At 38.4% G+C, this 12,556-nt stretch overlaps 1 protein-coding gene across 3 annotated transcripts; it reads left to right on the plus strand.

Annotated features, from left to right (window-relative positions):
• The first annotated feature begins 926 nt into the window (after positions 1 to 926).
• On the plus strand, positions 927 to 12,385 carry LOC139984755 (protein disulfide-isomerase A6-like). 3 transcript variants are annotated; one of them, XR_011799177.1, is made up of 12 exons: positions 927 to 1,103; positions 3,027 to 3,159; positions 3,545 to 3,602; positions 4,602 to 4,728; positions 5,179 to 5,327; positions 6,047 to 6,265; positions 6,869 to 7,021; positions 7,510 to 7,667; positions 7,987 to 8,145; positions 8,952 to 9,048; positions 9,905 to 11,872; positions 11,921 to 12,385. XR_011799177.1 is itself a non-coding variant. In XM_071998790.1 (11 exons), the coding sequence occupies exons 1-11, from the start codon at positions 1,088 to 1,090 to the stop codon at positions 9,980 to 9,982; spliced, it is 1,347 nt and encodes a 448-aa protein (XP_071854891.1). In that variant the 5' UTR covers positions 927 to 1,087; the 3' UTR covers positions 9,983 to 12,385. The 3 variants fall into 3 exon arrangements, 1 of the variants encoding a protein (XP_071854891.1); XR_011799176.1 differs by having other exon boundaries at positions 9,905 to 11,515; positions 11,562 to 12,385; XM_071998790.1 differs by having other exon boundaries at positions 9,905 to 12,385.
• Positions 12,386 to 12,556: the final 171 nt, after the last annotated feature.

A 12,556-nucleotide genomic window follows, 5' to 3' on the forward strand; every position in this document is an offset into this window, starting at 1 on the left:
GATAAACATAGAACGCGTGTTTACATAGCCCTTTGAAAAGTAATTACATTGATATATTTCAGGTATAATTTATTGATATGTGATATATACATGTATATATTTTTCAGGGGGAAGTTACCCCTCCCCCTTGCCCCTCCCTGCGGACGCTCACGGGTCCAAGGTCCAAGGATTTTTGCAGGATCAATGCAGGGGGTCTTGGTTTAGAACATTTGAAATGCCATTTAGCATTTACACATTGTTTCCAGCTGACAAATATGTTATAATGCTAAAATATATCAAGAGAATTGACAGAACAATACTATCAACATAGCTATAAAAATTCTTTGTAACTATATACCATGGACTGAGGATTGAGGAATTCGGCTTCTGGATGCATCTTACAAGTTGTATGAGTGAGAAACAACATTCAGTCTTGCATGAGTTTTTCTTTCCCAGTAAAACTGGGCCCTCCCTATCCAAAGAGGTACCCTTTTTCTGTGCATCAGTATAGCGGGGCCCCTTTTTGGTCAGGGCCCCGGCCCAGCACGGTCCGAGCCCGTAGGAGTTACGCTACTGGTCTGTTTACTCGCATTCCAATATCAAGAAAAACAAAAAGCGTAAGATAAGGTGCTCTTCTTGTCCACAATACCTTACTCCTTTTTCTGTGGTTTTTCTTAGATACCACCTTCTAGTTGTCGTTTCCCAAAATTTTACAAATTTATCCATAATTCTGCAGGAGCTGGGCTTTGCCCAGCTCGATCAGTTCACACACTAATAAGTCTTATTCACATGAGAAGTAAGATGGGGGGCTTGTCCACTTTAAACCAATCAGCGATAGCCACGGTTGTTCAACTCGAACACCATTGATCACAAAAACACACGTATACTGTTGTTACTGACGATGTACATGTGTTATTGCGTTATATAGTGATTACCAGTTACGCTATGTTCATAAAGTAGCCAGTACTAGTTTACATTGATGCAAGGCGGATTTCGCACTAGTAAGGGCACATCACTCCAGCTATCATTCATTTGAAAGCTTTTCTAGATTACATGCGATTCTAACTAACAGTAAGGTACTACAACAGGACACGAAACTGAATCAAATATGAATCAATTCATTGGTAAGTATTCGTACTTAGGCCTAGATTAGTTACTTAAACTTAAAGTTTAAGCAGCATACTGCATAGGCTTACTGTAACTTGTAAGTCTGTCGTCTGTCTTAGGCTAACTTAGGCTAGCTTAGGCTAACTTAGGCTAGGACTCGAGTAGAAGGTTAGGCTATGCTAACTTACTTTGTTTTGGCAGGTCACTAAAATAAAAATGAAAAAGAACAATCTCTATGTTATTGTGCCTTAATGTAAGATATGTAGGATATCTTGGTTCTAACAACTTATAATCGTAGATTATGTATATTTAGGTAGACCAGTTAATATCACTAGATTTTGCATAGGCTAGGCCATAATATTAAATGTATTGTGAAATGGTTTTCACTTGTTAATTTGACAAGTGTCAAGTTTAATTAAATTAACCTAGGCCTAGGCTAATTAAGTCATTGCATAGAAGCAACTGTTTGTGATCCATTCAGCTAAGCATAGGCTAGGTCTACCAACATAGTTTTGACTGAACTAGTGTTCTTTTTAGATTAAATTTTATCTCATGCAGTCACTATTAAAGTTTCTCTTTGCACAGGAAGTGGTGCACTTTGGAAGTTCCAATAGATTATTCATAGCCTAGTCAAATTTTCATGAAATGTCAAATAACCTACAGAGTCTGTCAGAGAAAGGCTCTTGTTAGATAAAATATTATCTCGTGCAGTCACTATTAAAGTTTTCTCTTTCACAAACTGCTTTGTTACTGAGCAATTTAGCAACTCCTCTCATCTGCACCCTTTGTCTACATACACTGTGTACAGTCCTAGATATCCATTTGCTTTCCAACTGCAGTTTTAATTGTTTGAAAGAACATATTCAAAATAGCAAGTTTGGAATAGAAAGTTGCAGTAAACATTAAAAATAGCTACTTAGCTAGATTCCTTTGTTCCTATAGGTTCACAAGGAATGTGATAGAGCTATGAGATTGTGACATGTTCTAAAAACAGTTTTACCGTCTCTCCTACAGTAAGTGACGTTATCAGTCCAAATTTATGTATGTACGTCAATGTCATTTAATATGTTCTATTGATGAAAGCAGTACTGTGCACACGGTTACTTTTGATGCATCCACATTGCATGCTAGCTTCATCTCAAGTATTTAATTTAATTTTAACTTTAAAGTCTCAATACCTGTTTGCTGATGAATTTCGGAAAACAAACTTCCGAAGTAAATTCAATGTTTCTTATTCTAAATGCACTCTGACCAGGTGGGTGTAATGGAGAAAAGCTGTCACAATCGAAAGAAAGAAATTTATTAACTGTTCCCCTTATGGCATGAACGATTTACCATAAACTCACTGCGACCACCTATGGTCATTACACAACTGTAAACAAAATAGTCTACAGATGCTGCCCGATCAAGATTTAAACTCAGTCCTATACTCGTATCGTCCACTTTTTTTACCCAATTCCATGGAGGAAATGTCTGAAAACACCTGTTTATTCATCGCATTGGTAGGAAATGACACAATTTCACAGGCTACATCGGTACGACCGAGAGAAAAGATACTTTTCAAGAAAAGGAACCTTATACAGGCTATCCACTAAAATTAAGTTGTCCTAGGCCATATGGTCGTAAACAAAACAGAGAGATTTGATTGGCGCATGATCTGTTGGTCAGGGGATAACTCAATTACACTAATAAATATTGACATGTAAATTGCATAGAAAAGTGTCATTTTCACCGAGTTTTCATAATGCAGTATGCTGGAAAGGTGCAGGTTAAATTTGGCAAAACAAGTACTGAGACAATTAAGACAAGCTTAATGGTAACATTTTTAACCAATCAGTATCAATCTACTCCCAGACTGCTAAATTGGTCGACCTTCGACTAGCCTGGATTTGCTTTTAGAGTGTGAATTGATCTGTAGTTTGTCTTTTTCTTTCTTCAAGGTCTTGCCATTTTGGCGGTAGCCATTTCGTTATCGAACGCCAAATCAGATGTAATTCAGCTCACACCAGAGGTTTTCAATGACAAAGTAGTAAATAGTGATTCAGTTTGGTTGGTAGAATTTTTTGCACCTTGGTAAGTGGAAGAGAAGTTCTTGCAATGGTATAATCATGTAATTATCACCCATAGGCATGCATACAAGCACATCCAATTATCGTTTTCCTTGCATTAATTAAAGTTATAACTATGTATCTTGTAATGACATGTTAGAAATGCACATGTATGTTTTGTTATTTTAAGGACGTTATTCTTTTAAGGACCAGTTATTTAAAGTTATTTTATTTTTGTTATTTTAAGGACCAGTGAAAACAGATCAGAGAGGTAGATTGCAAAAAAAAACTATTCTTGTGGCAGCTAAAAAGAGTCAAGTTTGGACATACTGTTATTCACATAAATTAGTTTGTTTCAATTTTGTGTGGTACAGGCTTTGATATTAAGGTATCTCCATTTTCATCTTTAGGTGTGGACACTGTAAATCTCTAGCTCCTGAGTGGGAGAAGGTTGCCACTGCTTTGAAGGTTTGTATTTTATTGTTTGGCCAAATGTGTGTGAAGGTAAAACAGGATTGATAAGGGAATGAGTTAGTGGGCATTGTTTGACAAGATGTGCACGAAGGTAAAATATGATTGAAAAGGGAATCAGTTAGTGGGAATTGTTTGGCAAGATGTGTGCAAAGGTAAAACAGGATCGATAAGGAAATGAGTTAGTGGGAATTGTTTGGCAAGATGTGTGCAAAGGTAAAATAGGATTGAAAAGGGAATGAGTAAGTGGGGATTGTTTGACAAAATGTGTGTGAAGGTAAAATAGGATTGACAAGGGAATGAGTTAGTGGGCATTGTTTGGCAAGATGTGTGCAAAGGTAAAGTAGGATTGAAGGGGAAGAGTTAGTGGGGGTGGGAGGCAGTGAGAGTGGAAGGGATGACAAAGTTTCATTTTGTTGGTAGTATTTTCCACTGCAAGATGACTTTTGCGCACAGACTTGGAAGAGTTAGTACAGAGATGAAGTCGGGCGGGGGGGCGGGGGGGAGAGGGGGAGAGGGAGGGAGGGAGAGGGGAAGGTGGAAAGGATCCATTTTTGCAGATACATAACCAATGGCTTGTCTAAGGGTAGGCAAGGGAGAGGGGTGGCTGTGGAGATTTGAATTGTAACTTCCATCTTGAGACCACCAGGTCACTGCCTGATCCTGTGTCTGCCAGCCCCCAACCAACTTACTATACATTGTCTCCCACTTTTATGAACTGCTTTGATGAACTAAATGGTTTCTATATCCCCTTGAGTAACCCTGCTTTCCTGGTATGTCTCCTCATCCTCTCCCTGCCCCCCTCCACCCCAAACCTACCCAAGAAAAACTAAAATGTTATATATTTAGACTCTAAATTAGGTTTACATGCTAGCGTCTGCTAATAACTACTCTTAATTATATGATGTGGGATTAGAAGTTGGGGGGTGTTTGTCCCCCCCCACATCCCCCTGCACCAGCACCGGTCTTTCATGCAAATCTTTCTTCTCATGGTAGGGTGTCGTTAAAGTCGGAGCTGTGGATGCCGATCAACATAAATCTCTTGGAAGTCAATTTGGTGTACGAGGATTCCCAACTATCAAAATATTTGGCTTAGATAAATCAAAACCAGAAGATTACCAAGGTACATTTTTACTTGTTTTTTTTTCCCTTTGAAAACAATACCAGGCATACCTAACCATTATGAAATTGACACTGATTATATTAATTATTATTCTTAATTTTGTGTTATTTATTCCTTTTTGCTCTGGCACTTAAATGATCGTCTCGGGACGCATTCTCGTTGATTTAAGTCCTCAGCGTACACTATAGGGTTTCACTCTTGTAGCCTCATTAAATGCATTCAATCGTGGGCATCTCTTCCTCTGGGGCCATACAGTAGTAGCTCGATAAATAATCACACAACTCAATGAGGATGTACTTCTTTGCCAAAAGTGTGCTACATCTGCGTCTTCACTACCTTTGATCTTTTAATTCAGCAGAGGTTTTCTTCCATTTCCTGTGAATTCTCCCTTAACGGGTTGCAGTATCGGGTAGTAATTTTCGTCTTGTTTTTATCGCTTTATACTTACAGGTGGAAGAACAGCACCAGCTATTGTGGATAAGGCGCTTGAGGTTGCAAAGAAAACTGTGAAGGACAGACTAGGTGGCAAGAGTGGTGGCAAGAGTGGCGGTGGTGGTGGCAGCAGTGGTGGCAAGAGTGGTGGCAGTGGTGGCAATGGTGTAAGTCACTGGTCAACACAACTTTAATGGCTGTTGATTTTATTGCTCTGCAGTCCATAATGGTTTATCTAGGAAAGTTCACTTGGGTTGAGAGCATACTACACCTTAACATAACAACTGTTACAACTTAACGTAACAACAATCATAAAAAATGTGACAGAAAAAAAGAAGAAAAAAGACAGTAAGTCAAACCTGCTCCATCATCACCTCTTGAGTCATGAAAGCAGAGGGCTTCAAATATATGTTGATGTGGTAGGTTATTCTTATGTTACATAAGAAATGATCAAATTTATTCTGTACTGTATGTACCATAGGCAATGATTTTAAAGCAGTTTCAGCAGTGAATGTGTTTGGAAAGCTAACAGCTGTTTGTATGTATAGCTTAAAGTTAGGTCTTAAATACAGGCTACCCAAGCCCAGCGCACTTTTAGTGAAGTCCGCAAATGATCAGGGCTTATCCATGACCCACAAGCCCCACCCCCTCCCCCACTCACTGCTCCACATTGATTCTCAGAATGCATAAAAGCTAGCTTGGACTATATATGTAGACTTGATTAAACTTAATAATTGATGTCCGTTGGCAAACTCTGGAAACCCCCCATGTTTAAAAGGGTACAGTATCTGTAAAATCGACTGTAACAGAGTTTTTGAATGAAGAGTTTGTTTACTTTTCCCACAATTATTTTTAGCTCTCTTCTTACTTTTTCTCTTATTTTTAGGGTGGCAAGGACGCGGTGGTCACCCTCACAGACTCCAACTTCGAGGAACTTGTGTACAACAGCAAAGAACCATGGCTGGTAGAGTTTTTTGCCCCTTGGTGCGGCCACTGCAAGAACCTGGCTCCAGAGTTTGCTCAGGCTGCTTCGGAGCTGAAGGGAACATTTAAGTTGGGAGCCTTGGATGCCACTGCTCACACCATCATCGCCTCCAGATTTGGGGTATAAAAAACAGATAAAAACATTGTTCTTCACTTTCAGAAATTAGGGTATCAGGTGGAGTTTGTTTTACTGCAGAGTTTTTTACAAAATGCCGATTCGTTTGCTGTTCAATAGTGTTTGGCTTAAGTGCCTAATTGGTTCCCTATGAGATGATACCAAAAAACAAAACAAAAAAAAAGTCCCACAAGTAGATGTTAATTTGTAAAATTGATAAGAATTTTGCAATTTGGGATAATTTCATAAGCGCATGAGGGTGATCCCTTCACTTTCAGGACTATTATAGATTTTATCGTATTTGTGCAGTAACACAATCTAATTATTCTTTTGACATTAATGGTGGTTATGTCAATAATAGTGATATTAATGGTGGTGATCATGTGATTTCAATGGTGATGTTAATGGTGGTGCCGTCAATTGTGGTGATCATGTGATGTCAATGGTGGTGATGTCAATGGTGGTGATGTCAATGGTGGTGATGTCAATGGTGGTGATGCTAGCAGCTGTATAAGTCTCAGGAATGTACTAACCCTTCTGCACCGATCCAGCTTTCCATTTATATTAATACTATCATATTTTTAATACTTTCATTGCTTTTTTGGACAGATACAAGGATACCCAACTCTCAAGTACTTCCCTGTGGGGTCAGGAGGTCAGAGTGACGCTCAAGACTATGACGGCGGGAGACAAGCATCTGGCATCGTCTCATGGTGTATGGACAAAGCAGCTGACCTTCTGCCTACTCCCGAGGTCAAGGAGGTGAGAGTGAATTGTTGTCACAACGCTATTAACATCTTAAAACTGGATAATTTATCCGGTATCTCATCGCAAAATACGTAGCACCTTGGGTCCTTGATCTCTTAAATTTACATGTTGCAGAAAGTTCCTCAGTTTTGCATGATGTAAGCCCCCCCTCCCCCACCCCAGAAAACAAACTATCAATCCTGCTTAACTTCTTGCGAGAAAGTGGCCATTTTCCTATTTATGATATCTGGAATATTTTGACAGTATCGTTCTGCCAACGATTGGGTTAATCTCCGTTGAGGAAACATACGACATTGTATGGATTTTTTTCTTACGATGTTTGAAACACAGTTGGCCCATGTCACTTTCCAACATCCAACACCACTTCATGTTCTAGTTTTTCGATATCCAGCAGCCATCTTTTGACTTATACAGAAAGACGTTGTTTCGTTGTTATTATTATATCAGAATGTCACGCTTCATGAGTAATGTCAATTTTGCAGATTGTTGATGATGCTGTACTTAAAGAAGCTTGCGAAGAGAGCCCCCTATGCATCATTGCAGCCTTACCGCACATTTTGGACACAGGAGCCGACGGTCGCAATACATACATCAAAATGATGACAGAACTAGCAGATAAATACAAACAAAGGCATTGGGGGTACGTTGATCACAGACATTATTCTTATGCTTGTATTTTCATGTTTGCTATTTTTTGGAGGTGAGAGAGTAGGGGTGGGTAGCATTAGTAGGGGGTATTTGAGAGGGTGGGGGTGGGCTTCTGTTTGTCAGCCTTCTGTGTTTTTTTCTCAACGAGGTGAAACAGGTGCTAGTTTTATCCCATGTTTTGGCCTGTGTTTATAATGTATTAAAAGCATCACTGGAATCCAATAATCCATTAATGCAGATAACGTGGAAACTTTTTCTGCATTTTCTCAAAACTGGATGTTGAAATAAGAGAATGTTTCTCACTCCTCCAGATGGGTTTGGACCGAAGCAGGCAAACAACAAAAACTAGAAGATACCCTGGGATTTGGTGGGTTCGGATATCCAGCACTGGCAGCGGTGAACGCTCGTAAGAAGAAGTTGGCCGTCTTCAAAGGATCTTTCAGCATCGAAGGACTTGGAGAATTTATGAGGTAAGCCCAGAACCTAATACCTCGGTAGAATTCTTTGAGGCTTGTGGACAACCAAGAGTAGAATAGGACATCAGTTAATATTGATGAAACTAATTGAATTATCAAGACTGTTATCATCCATTAACATTAGTTACTATACTGTAATTAGTTTCACTGTTACTGTACTTGATATTAGCATAACAAAGTTCTTTTTGTTTCTATTTTGCTCAATAAATGCATTAACTGTTGCATTTTTGACGCATGAAAGGAAATATGAATTTTTATTTGTTCAAACCAGCTTTTTTTCAAAACATGGTTTTAAGTTTTGTGGATGTCAAAGTTTTGTTGTTGATTACAGTTTACTTGATGTAAGAAACAATTTCTCAAAAGACAGCTTTTTTGGACTTTGAACAATTGTCAGTCATATAATATATGTATATATATCTCTTTCGAGATCCGGCCTTAGGAATCACAAATGATTTTGAGTTGGTTAGAATCATGTTTGATCTCTGGAGTGGGGCAAATATGTCACCAAAACAGAGCTACCATTGTTCGATACAGATGACAAATGCCTACAGTGGAATTACCGATTTCGAACCTCTGGACATACAATCAGCTTCCATAGCCAAGTGATTAGGGTGTCGGCATATAAAGCGGGAGGCCTTGGTTCGAATCCCGGTGGAGGCTGGAAGTTTTTTTCACCGTTCTGGATTTTCCAACTCATTACGATTTCAATTATTTATATATATGCATTTTTGGGGAGGGGGGGGGGTATTATCTACACCTCAGCGATACATGTAAACTGATTTGATCTTGTTACTTTACAGAGCTGTTGCTGTTGGCAGGGGTTCAACTGAACCACTGAGGGGAGACACTTTACCAACGGTAGACACGGTGGAACCATGGGACGGAAAAGATGGAGAGGTAAATATAAAAAATATATATGCGTATGCGAAAAATATATATCATTGATATGTAATATAGTACAGAAACTTACAGCATGTTGTTACTAGAGTTTCAAGCCTGCAGTGTGCGGCAATCATCAGACAACTGGACGTAAAAACGATCGTGTGGTCTCATTTCTTACTAACACTGCTGCTGGGTGGTCTGTTACCATGGCAACACTTTGAGATGAGTTCAATGTTTTTTGTTTATTCTGTCCTTTGTACATAAAGATTGCCAGCTTTTCTTCTAAGCAGAGGTTGCACTGGCCCGATTTGCATTTGTGAATGTTCGATTCGGGTTAGATTGGGGTTATCTGATGATCGCCACACAGGAATTAAGATCTGTGAAATGTCAGTCCAGGGTGAGAGATATAATTACCCGACTCTTTGATGGAAAACTTTAAAAGTTGATATCCAAAATCTCTCTTGTGTAGGTTAGTAATTTACAGGAGTAGCAAATTGTAAAATGCAATTCTGGAATGTAAGATCTTTATTGTATTTGCAAAAAAAAACTCCCCCCCTCCCTCCCCAGACTTGTTCCATATTCTCTTTTGGTCACTGTGAAATGGCAGTCAATCCATGGAAAACCTTTAAATGGCCTTTTTCTTGATTTTGGTTTTCAAATGGTTTGGTTTTCAAATGGAAGTGTTAGCTTAGTGGTTAACGCCAGTTCCTTCCAAGAACCTAAGAGACTGACTTTGGTCAGCTTGCGGCTTTGATAAGCCAATGATAGCTTCCTTCGGAGTTCCTGCTTGCAGGAGGATCTCAACTACATAAAAATTAACACAACTAATTTGATTCCTTTCAATTTTTTTCTTCTTTTTTGTTTCCTGCAGCTTCCAGTAGAAGATGATATTGACCTGAGCGACTTTGATATGGATGACGAAGAAGACTCGGGAAAGGACGAACTTTGACCTAGTTCTATCTTAATCTAATATTAATATTCTTTGAAAGTCATTTCTTTTATAGGGACGAAAACAAACAAAAACCAAAAAATATAGCAAATTTATACGGAGAAAAAAAATAGGAAATGAAAGGAACAAGCATTCAGGAATTGAGGCAAACTGTATCGGAAGATTAGGATACAAATTAAAGAGACATTTCATCTGGTCGTCATCAGTTTCAAAATCCATGCCCTTGATTCCCCAGTTGGGAATATGCTGATGGTCTTGTAGGCATGGTGGTGAATTAGGTTGGTGATGATAAAAACTAGGAAACGAAACAATAATATGCATGTTCCATTTGCGGTATGTTGTTATCATTCATTGTTTCCTCTGCTGGCTGCAACAGATTTCTATTTTATAGTAAATTTAGGCTGACAGACTTTTTTTGTTGTCGGCCAAAGTGATAGCTACATTTTGGATATTTTACTGTACGGTATATCAACATTTACAATAAAAACAAAAATATAATTTCAGTGAAAATAATCGTCAAAGTCATCATGTTTTCCTGCATGAACTAGTTTCTTAATTTGTCTTTCGTTTTGATGTAGTCCTTTAATGTAATTAGATGGGGCCGGGCCAGTTAATGTGTCGATGGGCAAACCGTGGTTGTTTTGTAATGACCGTTTGGAATAAAATGGTCTTCAAGTTGAAATTAGAACCGTGTGTAAAAGAAAGTTTGTGTCAGTAAAGACTTATTTGGTTGTTGTGATGCATCTTACACTTTGACAAGTAATCTTATGGACTGTTAAGGTTATCAAGTGATCATGATGTAACAACATCAGTAAGGCAATTATCATTTTTGTACAACATCTAAAGTCCAGGACAGGCATTGGGCTTTACTCTGTTATGTAAATTCTAAAGCAAACATATGACATGGCTCTCTTGACTTGGAGAATTTTTGTCCCTCACCTATTCAGTTTGGTATGTTGTTGGAGAACCGCATTTGACCTTTGTTTGTTTCCAACGAAATAAATGCTAGTTCTCCAGAAAACATTTCACCATATAGTCAAGTAAATGATCACATAATAGCCAAGTAAATCATCACAGTGTCAAGAGTGGCAATTTTTTTTCTCTCTTTCCGATAAGAATGTGATTAGTATGAAGTTTAATGTAATAGTGCTGCGCTCTTAATTTGCGGTCTTTGTGATGGGCATCTGATAATTTTTTCAAGGCTTTGCTTTCATTCTGTACAAAATTCATTCCTTTTCTCTTGAATACTGTAAATAAGCATGTTGACTGTGTGTGGGGGTCTGTATACAAAGAAAATGCTATGATATTCCTATATCTCTGTGAAACTAGGTAACATTAGGTAGCTAGTTCTCTGTGTGCATAATACTGAATTGTTCTAGTACCCTTATTGATTATGCAGGTATTGAGTATGCAGGTACTCCTATATTGAGAATGCAGGTACTCCCATGTTGAGTATGCAGGTACTCCTGTATTGTTATACTGCAGGTACTACTGTATTGTTCTATGGGAGAAACTACTGTATTGAGTATGCAGGTACTCCTATATTGAGAATGCAGCTACTCCCATGTTGAGTATGCAGGTACTCCTGTATTGTTATACTGCAGGTACTACTGTATTGTTCTATGGGAGAAACTACTGTATTGAGTATGCAGGTACTCCTATATTGAGAATGCAGCTACTCCCATGTTGAGTATGCAGGTACTCCTGTATTGTTATACTGCAGGTACTACTGTATTGTTCTATGGGAGAAACTACTGTATTGAGTATGCAGGTACTCCTATATTGAGAATGCAGCTACTCCCATGTTGAGTATGCAGGTACTCCTGTATTGTTATACTGCAGGTACTACTGTATTGTTCTATGGGAGAAACTACTGTATTGAGTATGCAGGTACTCCTGTATTGTTCTATTGTAGGAACTACTGTATTGAGAATGCAGGTACTCCTATATTGAGTATGCAGGTACTCCCGTATTGAGTATGCAGGTACTCCCATATTGAGTATGCAGGTACTCCTGTATTGGTATACTGCAGGTACTACTGTATTGAGTATGCAGGTAGTCAATGACATTATTAGGTACAGTATTATGGGACTCTCCCTACATAGCATATACTTCTTCCTTCAGTTACATGGTTTATGTCTGCTGGCACCTTTCAGACATAGTATTAACATGCACCTCACATTATTTCATGTCAAGGTGAGGCCTTGCCAGATACGATGAAGCAGAAAATTTCATATTTTTGTTTGTGTAGTGTGTGATTCAATACTCGATGGAAATATTAAACAAAACAAAATACTTTTTACTTGGTAATTAACATGTACAGGTGTTCACCAACAAATTGGCCTTTTCATTTTTTAAAGAGAACTCTAAATCAATAAAACACATTGCACAGTTTTCACTAAATCAACTGTTGTTTCATTTTTTAATTCTGTGGGAATTGAAACTGTTACAGTATATTTGTCCATGCTGATCTCATATGTGGTCATATAACGCCATAGCACAAGTTGAAAGCAAAAAGTAATAGATATTCTGTTGTTAGACCAGCTTGATAGGAGGAGCTCAGGGGACTACAGT

Source organism: Apostichopus japonicus, chromosome 17, assembly GCF_037975245.1.
Source record: "Apostichopus japonicus isolate 1M-3 chromosome 17, ASM3797524v1, whole genome shotgun sequence".
NCBI lineage: Eukaryota > Metazoa > Echinodermata > Holothuroidea > Aspidochirotida > Stichopodidae > Apostichopus > Apostichopus japonicus.

Excerpts from the sequence above, each read along its gene's own strand:
- LOC139984755 (XM_071998790.1), top strand. Across the intron at positions 3,160-3,544 it reads GTAGAATTTTTTGCACCTTG|GTGTGGACACTGTAAATCTC; the intron begins GTAAGTGGAAGA and ends TTTCATCTTTAG. Across the intron at positions 9,049-9,904 it reads GGGACGGAAAAGATGGAGAG|CTTCCAGTAGAAGATGATAT; the intron begins GTAAATATAAAA and ends TGTTTCCTGCAG.